The sequence below is a fragment of the Seriola lalandi genome, unplaced genomic scaffold, assembly GCF_002814215.2.
Source record: "Seriola lalandi dorsalis isolate HSWRI2012SDOR001 ecotype SW California unplaced genomic scaffold, Sedor1 jcf7180002054257, whole genome shotgun sequence".
NCBI classification, from domain to species: domain Eukaryota; kingdom Metazoa; phylum Chordata; class Actinopteri; order Carangiformes; family Carangidae; genus Seriola; species Seriola lalandi.
Window position 1 is genome coordinate 231,029 of NW_019524810.1, and position 12,888 is coordinate 243,916.

Sequence of the window (12,888 nt, forward strand, 5' to 3'; positions counted from 1 at the left end):
TGAGGACAATCGGGGAGGGGGGATGCATTAATTCAGTGATTCCAACGATCCTCATTACTCCCCTGTCTGAAATTGCCAGTGGTTGTGAAGTCATGGAAATATAATGCTGCCACAACGAATAAAAGCTCATCACTGACAGGATTTCAACGTGCTGCCTAGGGAGTCGACATCGAGGCAAAGTTCTTTTTCACCCCATCATATACTACTTTCCAATACCTACCATTTCTTTCTTTCTGTTTGTCATCATGTCTTTTTTTTCTGATTATTTCACAGCAGGCGTGAGTTTATCTCGTATACAGGTAAATGCCACTAGCGCCATTAAAACCTCCAGAGAAGTAATTCAAATTCCATTTGCTGTAAAAAGCCAACGGATAAGAGGCACCAGATGTGCTGGAGGAGATAGCACTGTGAAATACTGGCATCAAAACACAGGTGACATCATCTGTGACATGTTGTGAACATGCAGCGACTTGCAGAATGGTCCTGTCACACAAGGCACAGGCTTCTCTTTGTTTTCATCTCCACGCACCAGAAGCGGCGCATAATCTTTATTGGCTGCCACTCGGGACCAAGAATACCACAATACCTGACAGACTGCGGATTACGTGTATGGTTGTTTACATTTGGAATAAACTATAAAGTCATGTCAACAATAAGCATGACTACGATGGCAAATCATGGCAGAGGTGCCACAAAAACCATTTTTTTCATCATGATTTCAGATTTCCCTTGCAGATATAATATGGCCATTTTGTGCTACGAGTGGGTGTAACAATCATTCTTAAGGCGCCTTTAATGACCAATGAATATTTACACCGGCATCTAAACACCAATGCTCTTTTACAAATCATGTTTGCTCATAAGGCACCATTATTAATGCATCTCTACATTCCCTGTTAGCCTGTGTGTGGCTCTCCTGCTAAGCGGAAGTGCTGTAAGGGGGAAGTTATTGGATGAGCAGACACGCAGCAAACAAATCTAGATGTTAGTACGTGTTAAGCCAGGAGAGGTCGGGCCACGACACAGCATCCTACCCTCAGCTTCTGCTCTGTTGTTTTGTTTTTTTCCCCCCATCTTGTGCTTTAGTCTCCTTGTTGTTATTTTGGAGCTCTGTGTGTGTAATGAGTGAATCACCACGCAGCATCAGCATCAGCATCAGCATCAACAGCAGCAGCAGCTCTGGAGCCAGTGGTCAGACCCTGGGACAGCATCTGACCTACTTCATCAGGCTCTCAGGGAGGCGTGACAGATCCAACACCACACGGGTGGACAGAGAGAAGGAGGAGGAGGACGGAGGAGCAGAGCTGGGCCGAAGGGGCTCAGCCAATCCCCCTGCTCCATCTGTCTGCCACATCGCTCTCCTCTGCATATCCTCCGGAGAGAAGAAACAGCAAGCCATGCAGAAACAAATGTTAAGATAAATCACTACGATCTCAGCTGCTCTGCTCTCACATGCTCTCCCCTGGTGACATTTCCATTTCACTCCTCTAGCCGGGCTATCTCTTTTCTCCAAATAAAAAACGAGCCGCAGCCACGATGTCTTCCCCCTCAGTGCTTTCCCTGGCACAGAACAGCACAGCAGAGGCTTTATGGGGCGGCCTATGGTGTGTGAGCGCGGGAGCAGCTCATGCTAATGTCTCATTTGGATAATGAGGTGTGATCTTGGCAGGATCTGAGCAGCGAGCAGCCCCTCCTGTAGCGAGGACGTGGGGGCTAGAAAGTCGCTCTATCAGCCTGCAGACCCAAATCATTCCATGTTTTTTTTTTTTTTTTTTTTGACGTCTGATCGGGAAGTTCAAGGGTGATGAGAATCTAGCAGGGAGAGCAAAGACCAAGACTGTGAATATGCTCCTCAACCTGCCTGACAGACTGCGTCTACTTGAAGTGAGGGTGTAATGATATACAAGATATACACGTGTGTGGCCTTTGGATCTATGAATAATGCAGACGGTGCGATGTGAGAAAGCGACAGCGCAATGTGCTATAGCGCACAGATTGAGACAGACTCCACCATGACAGGCGAAGACAAACAAATTTCACATTGCTTGGGGAGCCTTTGCAAAGCTGACATCATAATGTCTCTTGTCTCTGTCAGAGAGAAGAAAGAGACAAACGGCTGCATAGAGCAGCTCTGCTTTTAGATGTTAGTAATATATGGTTCGATACTTGTTTTATTCAAGGATGCTCTCGCCTCGGTCTCACAAGTTTTATTACGCGAAGCGATCAGTGCGATATCACGTTGAGAAAACCGTCAGACCCTGCTGTAATGGAAAGAGTAACACGCCTGTTTCGCAGCTGATAAAAATGAACCACACCATCAACACCTCGAGTTATTTGCAGTTTTGCTGGTGTTTGTGGAGATCAGCGAGGAGGGACTGGAAGTGTTTTAATAGAAATCACAGGAGAAAGTCTGACTTTGGAACATTCCTGCAGATTAAATTCTTTTGAAAGCCAACACAGTTTTGGATTGTTTTGGGGGTTTGGGAGCCCCTGCGGACAATAAGTTGAAGTTGCCATGAGAACCAACTGTGAGCTTCTTGTCACAACATCTCCCTTAAAGTACCATGAAATGGTATTATTGTGTCTCTAATGTGAAGTATTTTTTGTTGTAACAAGACAGTGGGGAATCAGTCCTAGGTGTAAAACAGTCAGCTGTAAGTTACAGAGAGAAAAGGAAGTTTAATTTGATAGGACAGGCTGCAAGGCATGACTGTTGTAGTTCAAGTGTCCATTTCATTGGATGTTTAAACCATCCACATCCTTAGCTGCTAATGTGTTAAAAAGAGAGCGAACCAGAGAATGGTTTTTGGCAAAGATATCTTGTAAAATGTGAACTAATGAGGCTGATACCTGTCTAATAAAAGGATAAATGTCTACTAAATGTCTAATTGTATCTATGTAAATGTGGTACTATAATCTGACAATAGTAAAAAAAAAAAGTGTGTTACGCAGCCATGTCTAGTTGTAATAAGTTTTATGACAATTATAACATCTAATGTCAGCTCAGAGCAACATATCCTGCACAGTAATTTAAATTTATGCTGAGACAGCTCTCCCTGCCACTGCCAACCTGCTGCTGCTTCCCTGCCAAACTGGTAGCAAGCATTTGGAGTCATTATATAGACATAGCTAATGTTCTCGGCAATGGCCTCATTTACTTTCACTGGTTATGTGGAGCCAGTAAAATTAAAACGAGATTGGTAAATAAACAATGAAAAAGTCCACACGGGTACATTTTGAAGGATGTCAGCCCCTCTTGCTACCACTACTGTCTTTGCATATCATTGTACTGCAGGACCTGGAGGATAGAGAAAGTGACAAGCAGAGAACACCAGGAGCCGTAAACAGCCCATTTCTGGATTCCACTTTACCTCTGCAACTAAATTCCAAAAACCAAACCCAGTGAAGCATCTCCATCAGTCACATGGAAACCTTTATTTATTTATATTTCCATTGGACTGCTTATGTTTTATTCATCTCATTTTCACCATGTGGTTATGATTTTTTTTTTTTCCCCCCTCACCTCTTCTCTCTCAACTTCATTTTCTCACACGAGAAGGAACTATTGCTTGTTCAGGCGAGCGTGAACAGATGCCGGCACCGGTTGCCTGTGCTTACAGAAGGATCCATCCTCACGCTTTCTTGGTAAATTGAAGAGAACGCTCCCACTCCATCCAGTTTAACCTGAGTGGTAAAGCCCTGTAGCAAAGCTGACTGCACCTCTGCTCTCCAAAGCAGCTCGGTGCCACAGCTCCGACAAAAGGAGGATGAAAGTCAGCGCTGCTGGGCCATAAGTGGAATCACCGAGAGGTTCACATACTGTCTGACCCCCGGAGCTGATCTGATATCACCGCTCGCAGCTGATCCTGCTAATGTGGCGGGAATTATTCACTGTCTTTCCCTCAGTTCGGCCCTCGTCTCACAAAGATTAGCGCTGTTGTGTGGGAGAGTCAAGGTTAAAAAAAATATCTAATCAAGTTTACAAGATTATTTGTGTGGGTAAACAAATTAATTCTGCACTGAATGTGCTGCTTCACTGGAGGAAATTTTTCCCACGTCACGTTAGCTGTGAACTGCCAAGAATAAAACCACACATCTCCTTTCTCAGGGGTGATAATGACATAATTGTAAGGCCATCCTGACAAAATGGTCGTTCATCACGTCTTATTATGCTCTGGGAAGAAATTTAAGATGGCAGCATCGATTTGTTTCGAGCACAAAGAGTGTGATGTTGGAGGAGCTGATTATCTTAATGAAAGGCTGATTCTGCTCTCTTAAGATGGGGAGGATCTTTGAGTTTAACCACACTGCTCAGCTCTCTTCCTGTGGCTTTTTGCAGCTGCAATATTTTACAGGAGTGCATGTTTGACTGGCATTCCTATTAGACAGTGAAACGCTGCGGAGAACGAATCGTCAAAAAATAACTTTCAATGTGAGGCTGTTTAATTGTCTCTTGTTTTTTAACTTGGCCTCTGATGCCCGTTAGTAATTAGCTGATTAATCAGATCACACGACTTGTCAAGTTTCCCTCTGGAGAATTCTGATCTGAATTTGAATGAGGAGAGGTATTTGCTAAGAATAAAGCCTATTACACCAAGTCAGATTTTATTTATATAGCCCAATATCACAAATCACAAATTTGCCTTAAGGGGCTTAACAATCTGCACAGCATTAGGACACCTTCTGTCCTAAGAAGCTCACCTCTCTTGTTATAAATCCTCTCCCTACCCTCGCCTCCTGCTCTTCTCTTTCCATCAGACTTCCTTTTTCACCTTTTTTTCTGAGAATGAGGATTGATTAAAACAGGAGAGTGGTTCATTAGATTCTGACAAGCGACACCATATCTGCAGAACACACGTCCTTGGAGAAAGCCGTCTTAGCCCATGTGGCTTACCGTAGTCGATGCCATCTCCACAGCAAACACTATCCCCAAACTAATTGAAACAAGGTGCTTCGCTGGCCCGCTATCTGCCGGGGTGACAGTTATGCGGCTCTCGCAAATCCGTCCGTGAAAACTGAGGAGCTTGATTAAAATGTGCCTTTCTTAAGTGCTCCATCAGTGTTGTTTCCCAGTGTGGGAAAATAGCTTTTCTGTGATACAAACAAGTTGTCACGGACATTTTATCTTCCACTGACACTGGAAGCAGGGTTGTCTCCCTGGCAGGTGTATATTGCCGTGCCAATCTAAAAATCTACTTCAAAATGAAAACAAAAAGTGCTACTGCCAAATCCATGCATAATATAGCTAGTGGTGTTTACACAAATCTTGGTCTTGATGGTGACAAAACTATGTACAATGGTGGGATGAAGGGCTTGATAGCTTCTTTAAGTGTCTATTTGTCATTGCTCTGATAGAGTTTACTGAAGGCTAAAAAAAAAGCTATGATGGCTGAATTATTGACTCTAGAAACACACAACTCTCCTGAGTGCTTCTAAATCCAAAGACTATTAAAATGTGCCCTTTAACAAGGAAACAAAATAATTATTTCATGCTCTGATATTGTCAGTCCTGGTAGCTCTGTGAGCTGCTGAACAAATGTACTGCAGCTATCAGTTTGGTCACCTTCCTTCTCTGCAGACAACACTTGGCTAGCGTTTACTGAGGCCCAGTGCTGCAGCCTTGAACAGCGGCCAGCAGTGGGCTCTCTCACCTGCCATGTCTGAGCCGCGCTTGTCTAAGACTGTTGGGATGCACAAAGATGCTCTTTGAAGTTAATGAAGCATCAGCATACTTCTCTACCTCCACCACCCGGTCATTATGCACAGCCAATGTCAAGGCTGCACAGAGCACTTCAAAGAATTAGCAGGTAATGCCATGCTCACCCTCGAGTTCACCTCTAACAGTTTATTCATGTCATCATATCCGATGCGAAGTCCACCACGAGCTGATCTACAGTCACAGAAATCTCCTCCAAACTGAAAGATTTCTTTTACACGTGTACATGAAGCTTAATGGCGTTCAGTGGCGGTGTGAGGGATTATGCTGACATGCCCACATTAAGACAAGGATAGGTTAGCATTTCACCACATCAGCAAGGAGCACAGTGTATGATCCTATTGTAACATATCCATGTTGCACCTGCATGAGACGCAAGGGCAGGACAGCTGTGCCCCTGTCTATACACGCCGCTGCACCCGGCTCTCCATCCTACAGCACCAAACCATACTAACGTCTGACAGTCGAGCTGTTTTGCAATTTGACTGGGCGCCATGTTTGGAGCTGAGGCTCTGAACTGTGGAGGGGAGGACTGGCTCTCCTCCCTTTAACTTGTCACTGTTACTATGGGAACTGGCAACATGCTTTTATGGCTTGTATGGGACCCTTTGGGATTGCATCCTAAACAGAAATTCATGTCTAACAATATAGAACGACACTTGCATCCAGCCAACCTATGACTACAGAGGAACAGACCACCAAGTGCTTTGTGACTAAATATATACTGTATATACTCAGGATATGCTCTGGCATGAGGGCACTTACAGTATAACTCCAAATATCAAGGATGGAGTTATTTCAGGCAAAGGAAAAACACTTCAAGTCAGAATTATGTCTCTGAATGAGACGTAAAAAACCAAGGCATAATGACAGGAAGTAACAACCATGTCGAGCTGAGAACCACAGAATTAAAATCAGTCATTGCATTTCCTTTAATCTACTGCTGAACATTTTTCTCAAAGTTAAAAAAAAAAAAAAAAAAATTTTTAGATTTCAATTTTGTGTGCAGACAAATTGAAACTGAATACGCTCAAATTATGTACCCACGCACTGCTCACCTCAGTCACTCCATAAAACTATACGGACAAATGATGAAAACAAACAGAAGGACTACTGGGACAATAGCAGTGTGGTTTGTTAATTTAAGCAATCAATGAAAAAGCAGAAATAGAAAATGACTTTAGTGCCATTGTTTTGTCTTTCCAAAGGGATACAGTACTTTATGCTTGGCAGTACAATCTTTTCGGAACACAATTACTCAATACAAGCTGGTGCAGGGCGATTTCCTGAAGGTAAATTACTTCCTCACTTTCCTGTCTGATAAGTAAAGGCTGTTCAAGCCCCTTTTGAGATCTATTATCACACCACTAACCTGCCTACATTGGATGCAGGTGCTGACATCACATACTACAAAGCCGCTTTGTCCTAGCCTTACCCTTAACAGTAGGAATAGCACGCTGAATGAGAGGAAACAGAAAAGAAGGTATGCAATGATACTGTAAGGCACAGCTGTTCACTTCACAGCAAGCACAGCGTTCCCAGAGACACAACATGAGTCAACATGCAAAGCAATGCAAGTTAGAACACCCCCGCTTCCCAGAAACCCAGCAGCACAGAGAGTCAAGGGGGGAAAATCTTACCATTCTGACCAGAGCAAAACTGTGACAGTCTCCCAGTACCACACACACACACACACACAGCTTGTACCAATAAGAGGAAGATCCCCACATCTTGTATACGTTGTAGGAAGGGCTTTGAGAGCAAAATATCGTCTCCTATGGATAAGAACCCAGAGGAACCACAGTGCGTGTGTGCCAACAATTATGTGGAAGGCAAGGGAACTGAATCAGTTTTGTTCAGCATTTTGTTTTCCCCAGAAGACAGACAAAGAGGAGACAAAAAGAACGAGCGCAGAGCTCAACTGCGAAAGAGGCACGGGCTGTTTGGAGAAATGTGAGCGTGATGCGAGCAAACTATGATCAATACAGTACCCTCACCTCAAACCCCCATTTTGCTTGATGTTATTTTAGGTGCTGATAATAGACCTGCTTTATATCACTCCCACGCATGCGCCTGGGTGCGTAACAGGGCAGGCTGGGAGGGAGCGGCTTTTATGTTCTCACAGTGTGTGTGTGCATGTGTGTGTGTGTGTGTGCGGAGTTCTCATACACAAACACAGAGGCTTTTTTTTTCTCCTCTAACCTTCCACACGGTGCAGTAGGGAGCCGCACAGCTCGGGCAGGTGGGAACCACATCGAAAACATAGGCGGTCTGCTCCAATCACCCGGTCTGTGCTTGTGCATGGATGTTTGTGTTTATTTGTGCGGATGGGGGTCTGATGGTCCCAGACAACATTTTTTTTTTTTTTTGTGGGGTATTGTATTGATGCAGGCCATGCCAGACTCACTGAAGAAACAGAGAACGGAAAAGACTGCCGCAGACAACCTACCTGTGATGTTGACGTCCACGATGCCAGTGCGAGTCCCGATGCCGTTGGTAGCGTCGCAGACGTACGTGCCGGCCAAGTCGTAGGTCACCGGCCCCTTGAAGAACAGGGTGTTGTTCTTGATCTCCACATTACTGGGCAGGGAGCCGTTCAAGCTGTGGAGAGAGAGAGAGAGAGAGGCAATAATACAGACACCATAAAAAGGCGGAATTACACCAGACCACAGCAAAAAAAAAAAAGAAAAATCCCTCTCCCAGGAGCAGCAAAGCAATTCAAAGCGCATGAAAAATACAGTCTCTAGTGCCAAACAAACCTGAATGTGTGTGTGGGGGTGAGATAAATACCAGGAATATTTGACAGCGCTATATTTCAGCCGTCATCCATCAAGTCCAAACAAAATTATGAGGACAGGGAATCCCAGCAGGTCCAAACAGGTAAGACATAGCTGATGCCTGAGGACACTGAGGGTTTTTTTGGCATGTGAAATACAAAACAGACAGTGGTGGTGGGGTTGGTGGTGGTAGTGAGGGGGGGGCTTCCTTCCTAAACTACAGCACAGCTCACATGGCTGAACTCAAAACTCAGGGGAGCTGTCAAGAGAGGCAAGTGATCAAGCGATAAATGCAGAATCTACCAAATGCTGAGCTGTCAATGGGAACTGGAGCCTCTTTCTCCTGCCCGAGATGTTTGTCTTCATGGTTCGCCGTCTCTACCGCGTTCAGACCCGCTCGTGTCCTTTGATCAGGTCAGCACACTTTGAGGTCATGGATCATGAGCACACCAACCACTCCATTCTATTATCTAAACCCCTTTTATGGAGCCCGGAGGCTGACAAAAAAAAAAAAAAAAAGGTATCAAATTGCGTCGCAATTAGCCATTTCCTGTTGCCTCCCCGTCGATAAGCCTCATCAGCTGCTCTGAATGGATCCAGCGCAAGTAAAGCTACAAACACGACAGCGATAATATTAAATAGGTCTCTGGTCCGACTGTGGTGAGCTGCTGCTGGGTGTTGGTGGCAGTTTTTGGTTTCTTCAAACAATAAAAGATGCTGCAAAGACTCCTGGGCTCGCTCTCCGTCAGTGAAACACTTTGAGATCCACTGGTGCGTGAGAACATTAAAAACAATGAAATGCTCCATTTATTACAGTGAAAGAAAAACAAAATGACATTACACAGGCAACAAAATTAGACCCCATGCTAACAATGGCCACACATCAAGCACTTAAGCTACTCTAAACAGGCCTTCAATAACAGGCTCTTCAGCGATAGGGGGAGAGAGAAACAGTGACGGGTTATTTGTTAATTAATCAATCATAAAATGTAAAATACAAACAGCTGGTCCATGTGTGGTTAAATTAATTCCACAGGGAGCATTTTCAGGACACGGCAGTATTAAAAAAAAAACAATTAGATTTTTCTCTATGAGGAACAAAGTGCTCATGGTTCAGAACAAAAAGTAATAAAAAGAGCTATGGTCGAGTTGTTTTTCATTGGCCACCGGTGTGATGGGTTTGCAATGGAGCTGCAAACAACCCTCAATACAGTATGTCACGATTCAATAATCAGTTACCTTGTGAGCCTCTATCAAATGCTGTTCTGCAAAGCCCAATTGATTTGCTGCAGAAATGAAATGCTAGCAAACTGCGATTCACCACAGATTCAGCCACAACCAGAGATGTCTGCATTTGTATGAGACATATGAATGTGTGTGTGTGTGTGTGTGTGTGTGTGTGTGTGTGTGTGCACGGAGCCTGAGGGGCATCAAAATGAAAGGCTAACAAACAGCTTGAGAGGGATGCAGATTCTTTGAGGACTGGCTGGCCTGCGCATGTGCATGCATTTATGTGATGTGTGTGTATAGATGTGGGTGACTTTAAGACTCTATACATCAACCCAGGATCCAGATTTCACTATAAATGGCAGGATGTTGTGGAGATGGCTTTAAACTTGAATGTAGAAAAACATGTATATGTGCCCCAGGCGCCAAAATCTGAAATTTCACTATTATTTGTATTCAGGTCTCAAAAAGACAACTTATTAGAGGAGATTATATTACATATTATATTCATTAAAAGAAGGAATAAAGAATGCTCTCTGGACTTGAAACTAACAAGTAAGTGGCATTAAAGGATGGTGTCGTTTAATCAAACATCCATCTGTTTAGTTGGCCTGAAAAGCTTTTGAACATTCATGTTTAATGTGGGATTTCATTCTGTTGGAACAGCCACAGTGTTTCCCTAATATGCATTCAGATTATGCGCGCTGCTGCTGAAATTCCACATGGTTAATTAATATTCATGACAAAACGTAACCTGGAGCTAGTATGAAACGAAGGGGATCCTACCACACACCCACAAACAAATACAAGCACGCACAGTGTATGCATATAATACCTGCACATTTCCCCCTGATTACTCACGTCAAGTTTCTAATTAAACAGATACAGCTATATAGTAGGACAGAGTACCGCATCAGACATCTGTAGGGAATACCACCGAACCTTGTGGAAATACTGCACCTCCGTGGGGTTGGCACGCCATGTGATCAGAATATGAATAAAACTATTTCGATTCATTTGTGAACACAAAATAAAAATTTGTGCCCGAGTCATTATCGAGAAATTAAATATTAAAATTTTAAGCAAATAACTCAAAAGTGGTGTAATTTATTTGTACATCGTTTGTGCACATTTGTGCAAGCAAAACAAACATCTGCGCTTCTCACAGTTCTCACAATTTATTAATCTGGTGTGTAATGCTCATAACTTGAGAATTAATGAAGCAAACATGTTTGTTTTGCCTGCACAAACCTGCACAAATGATGTGCAAATGAATGAATTGCCACTTTGGAGTCATTTGGACATGATTGAGGTGCTGAGGCCTGCACTTAAAAATATAATGTTTAATTTCTCACAAACAGTGCGAGCACAATTTTTTTATATGGGGCGCAAACTTCAAAGAGGTAACTTAAACTTAAACTAAACTGGTGTAACTTTGTCCTGCACACTCAGCATTTTTTTTTTCTGGAAATACATATGAATTTCCAGACTTCAGAGCCTGAAAGACTGGCTCATTAAGTTTATGTTATGAGATTATCTATGTGTTGAGGCATTTCATTCTATGGGATTTATTTCTACAGCGATCTGGGCCTCCAGAGTCCTTCAAGTGTCAAAAGCTGCTGGGAAATTGAACATGAATAACTCCATCTGTAGCGGTTTTAAGGCCATTTTCAGCTATCCCTCCACCAACGCACGAAAATAAGTGGCAGGATGTAACGCGCTTAGGGAAGCGCGCACAACAGCCAGGCTTCTGAAATCCTGAGGGAAACAATGACCCAGAGACAACATTAGCAATATTTAGTAACTGGTTATGTTAAATAAAAAGATGCATCAGCCTTTGAAGCCTCTGTGGTGTCAGGACTGGCTGCTCTGATGCTTTAGAACCAGCCTGACTTATATAATTTAAAGGGGAATTAAGTAACGTGAGTTTTATCCACAGCTATTAGTGACCGAGGAAGTGAACCAACAGTTCTCTCTGGCGGCTTTTAATCGACATGAATAATAGAATCACATTTTCAATAGAGATAAGTAAGCTAGCTAATTAGAGCAGAGTTTGAGGTAATCACACTGCGAACAGCCGTAATAACAATAATACTGACGCTATTATTTATAGCATCCCATATCTGCGAGCAAGTCAAACTGTATCATGCTAACGTTGGAAAATGGCTTTTCAGGGAAACAAAGGAAAGGAACCTATTAAGTCTGAAATCTTAAAACACAAGTAATTGAGTTACTTGTGATAATAAACAACTCTGCAGCCCTCCCTTCCCACCACTAACTATTCCTGTGCCTGTTGAAAGCTCCAATACAGCAGGGCGAGTCAAAAATGCCCTACAAACAAACATCTCAAAAACAAACACTATAGTTCAAACAGGTTGTGTCCTTTTTTTACTCTCGTCTGCTGTTTCACTGCAGCTCCCCATTAACCCATTTTGAGAAACAGCTTTGGCATTGTGCTCTAAGAAAGAACAAAAGAAAAAAAATCAAAAGGTGTTTGGATTGTGTATATGCCAAGGCTTTATGCACACTCCACACACACAGTGCAGAGAAACATGAACAGAAAGTTTGAAAAAGTGATTGCTGATGTTACAAATAAAGACTTTTTTTCAGCTGCTGCAATAATGCAAATGATTTAGAAACACAAATTCTCTGAACTCAATGAATAAGATAAATACTATAACAATTGATTGTCTATGGAAATAATGTGGATCTGTATCAAAGTCATTAACATTTATTGGATGTGGCTACACCTTTACCGCACGTGCGCGCGGGTGTGTGTCTGTGGTTAAGTGTGACGCAATCCTGCCGGCCTGTTCCGGATCGTTCCGTCACAGTCCTGTGCTGACCTCCACACTGGAGCCCTGGGGAACCTTCACAACAGATTTGGCATCTCATTTTCAGTGCAGCAATGGCCGTCCTCTCCTATCTGTCAGCACAGTGCCCTCGTCTTTCTAGATCACATCTCCTCACCCTCCTCCTCTTCTCTCCCTATCTTCCCCTATCTCCCTACATCTCCCTTTGCCAGCGATTAAAAAAAAAAAGAAAAACAAACAGGGCGAAATCTTCTCTGTCTTGTCTTCTTCCGCTGCTGCTGTGTTTACATCAGTGTTTCTGCCCTGGAAGCTAAATCTATACATAAGAAAAAAAAAAAAAAAAAAACCTCCACAA

At 43.2% G+C, this 12,888-nt stretch overlaps 1 protein-coding gene across 1 annotated transcript in view; it reads right to left on the reverse strand.

The window, feature by feature from the left end:
* The window catches only part of nectin1b (nectin cell adhesion molecule 1b), a 76,074-nt gene that overhangs the window by 8,801 nt on the left and 54,385 nt on the right, over nt 1-12,888 (reverse strand). Inside the window, exon 5 of the mRNA XM_023404915.2 lies at nt 8,166-8,317. Coding sequence (XP_023260683.1) covers nt 8,166-8,317 — 152 coding nt within the window. The remainder of the gene's footprint in view (nt 1-8,165; nt 8,318-12,888) is intronic.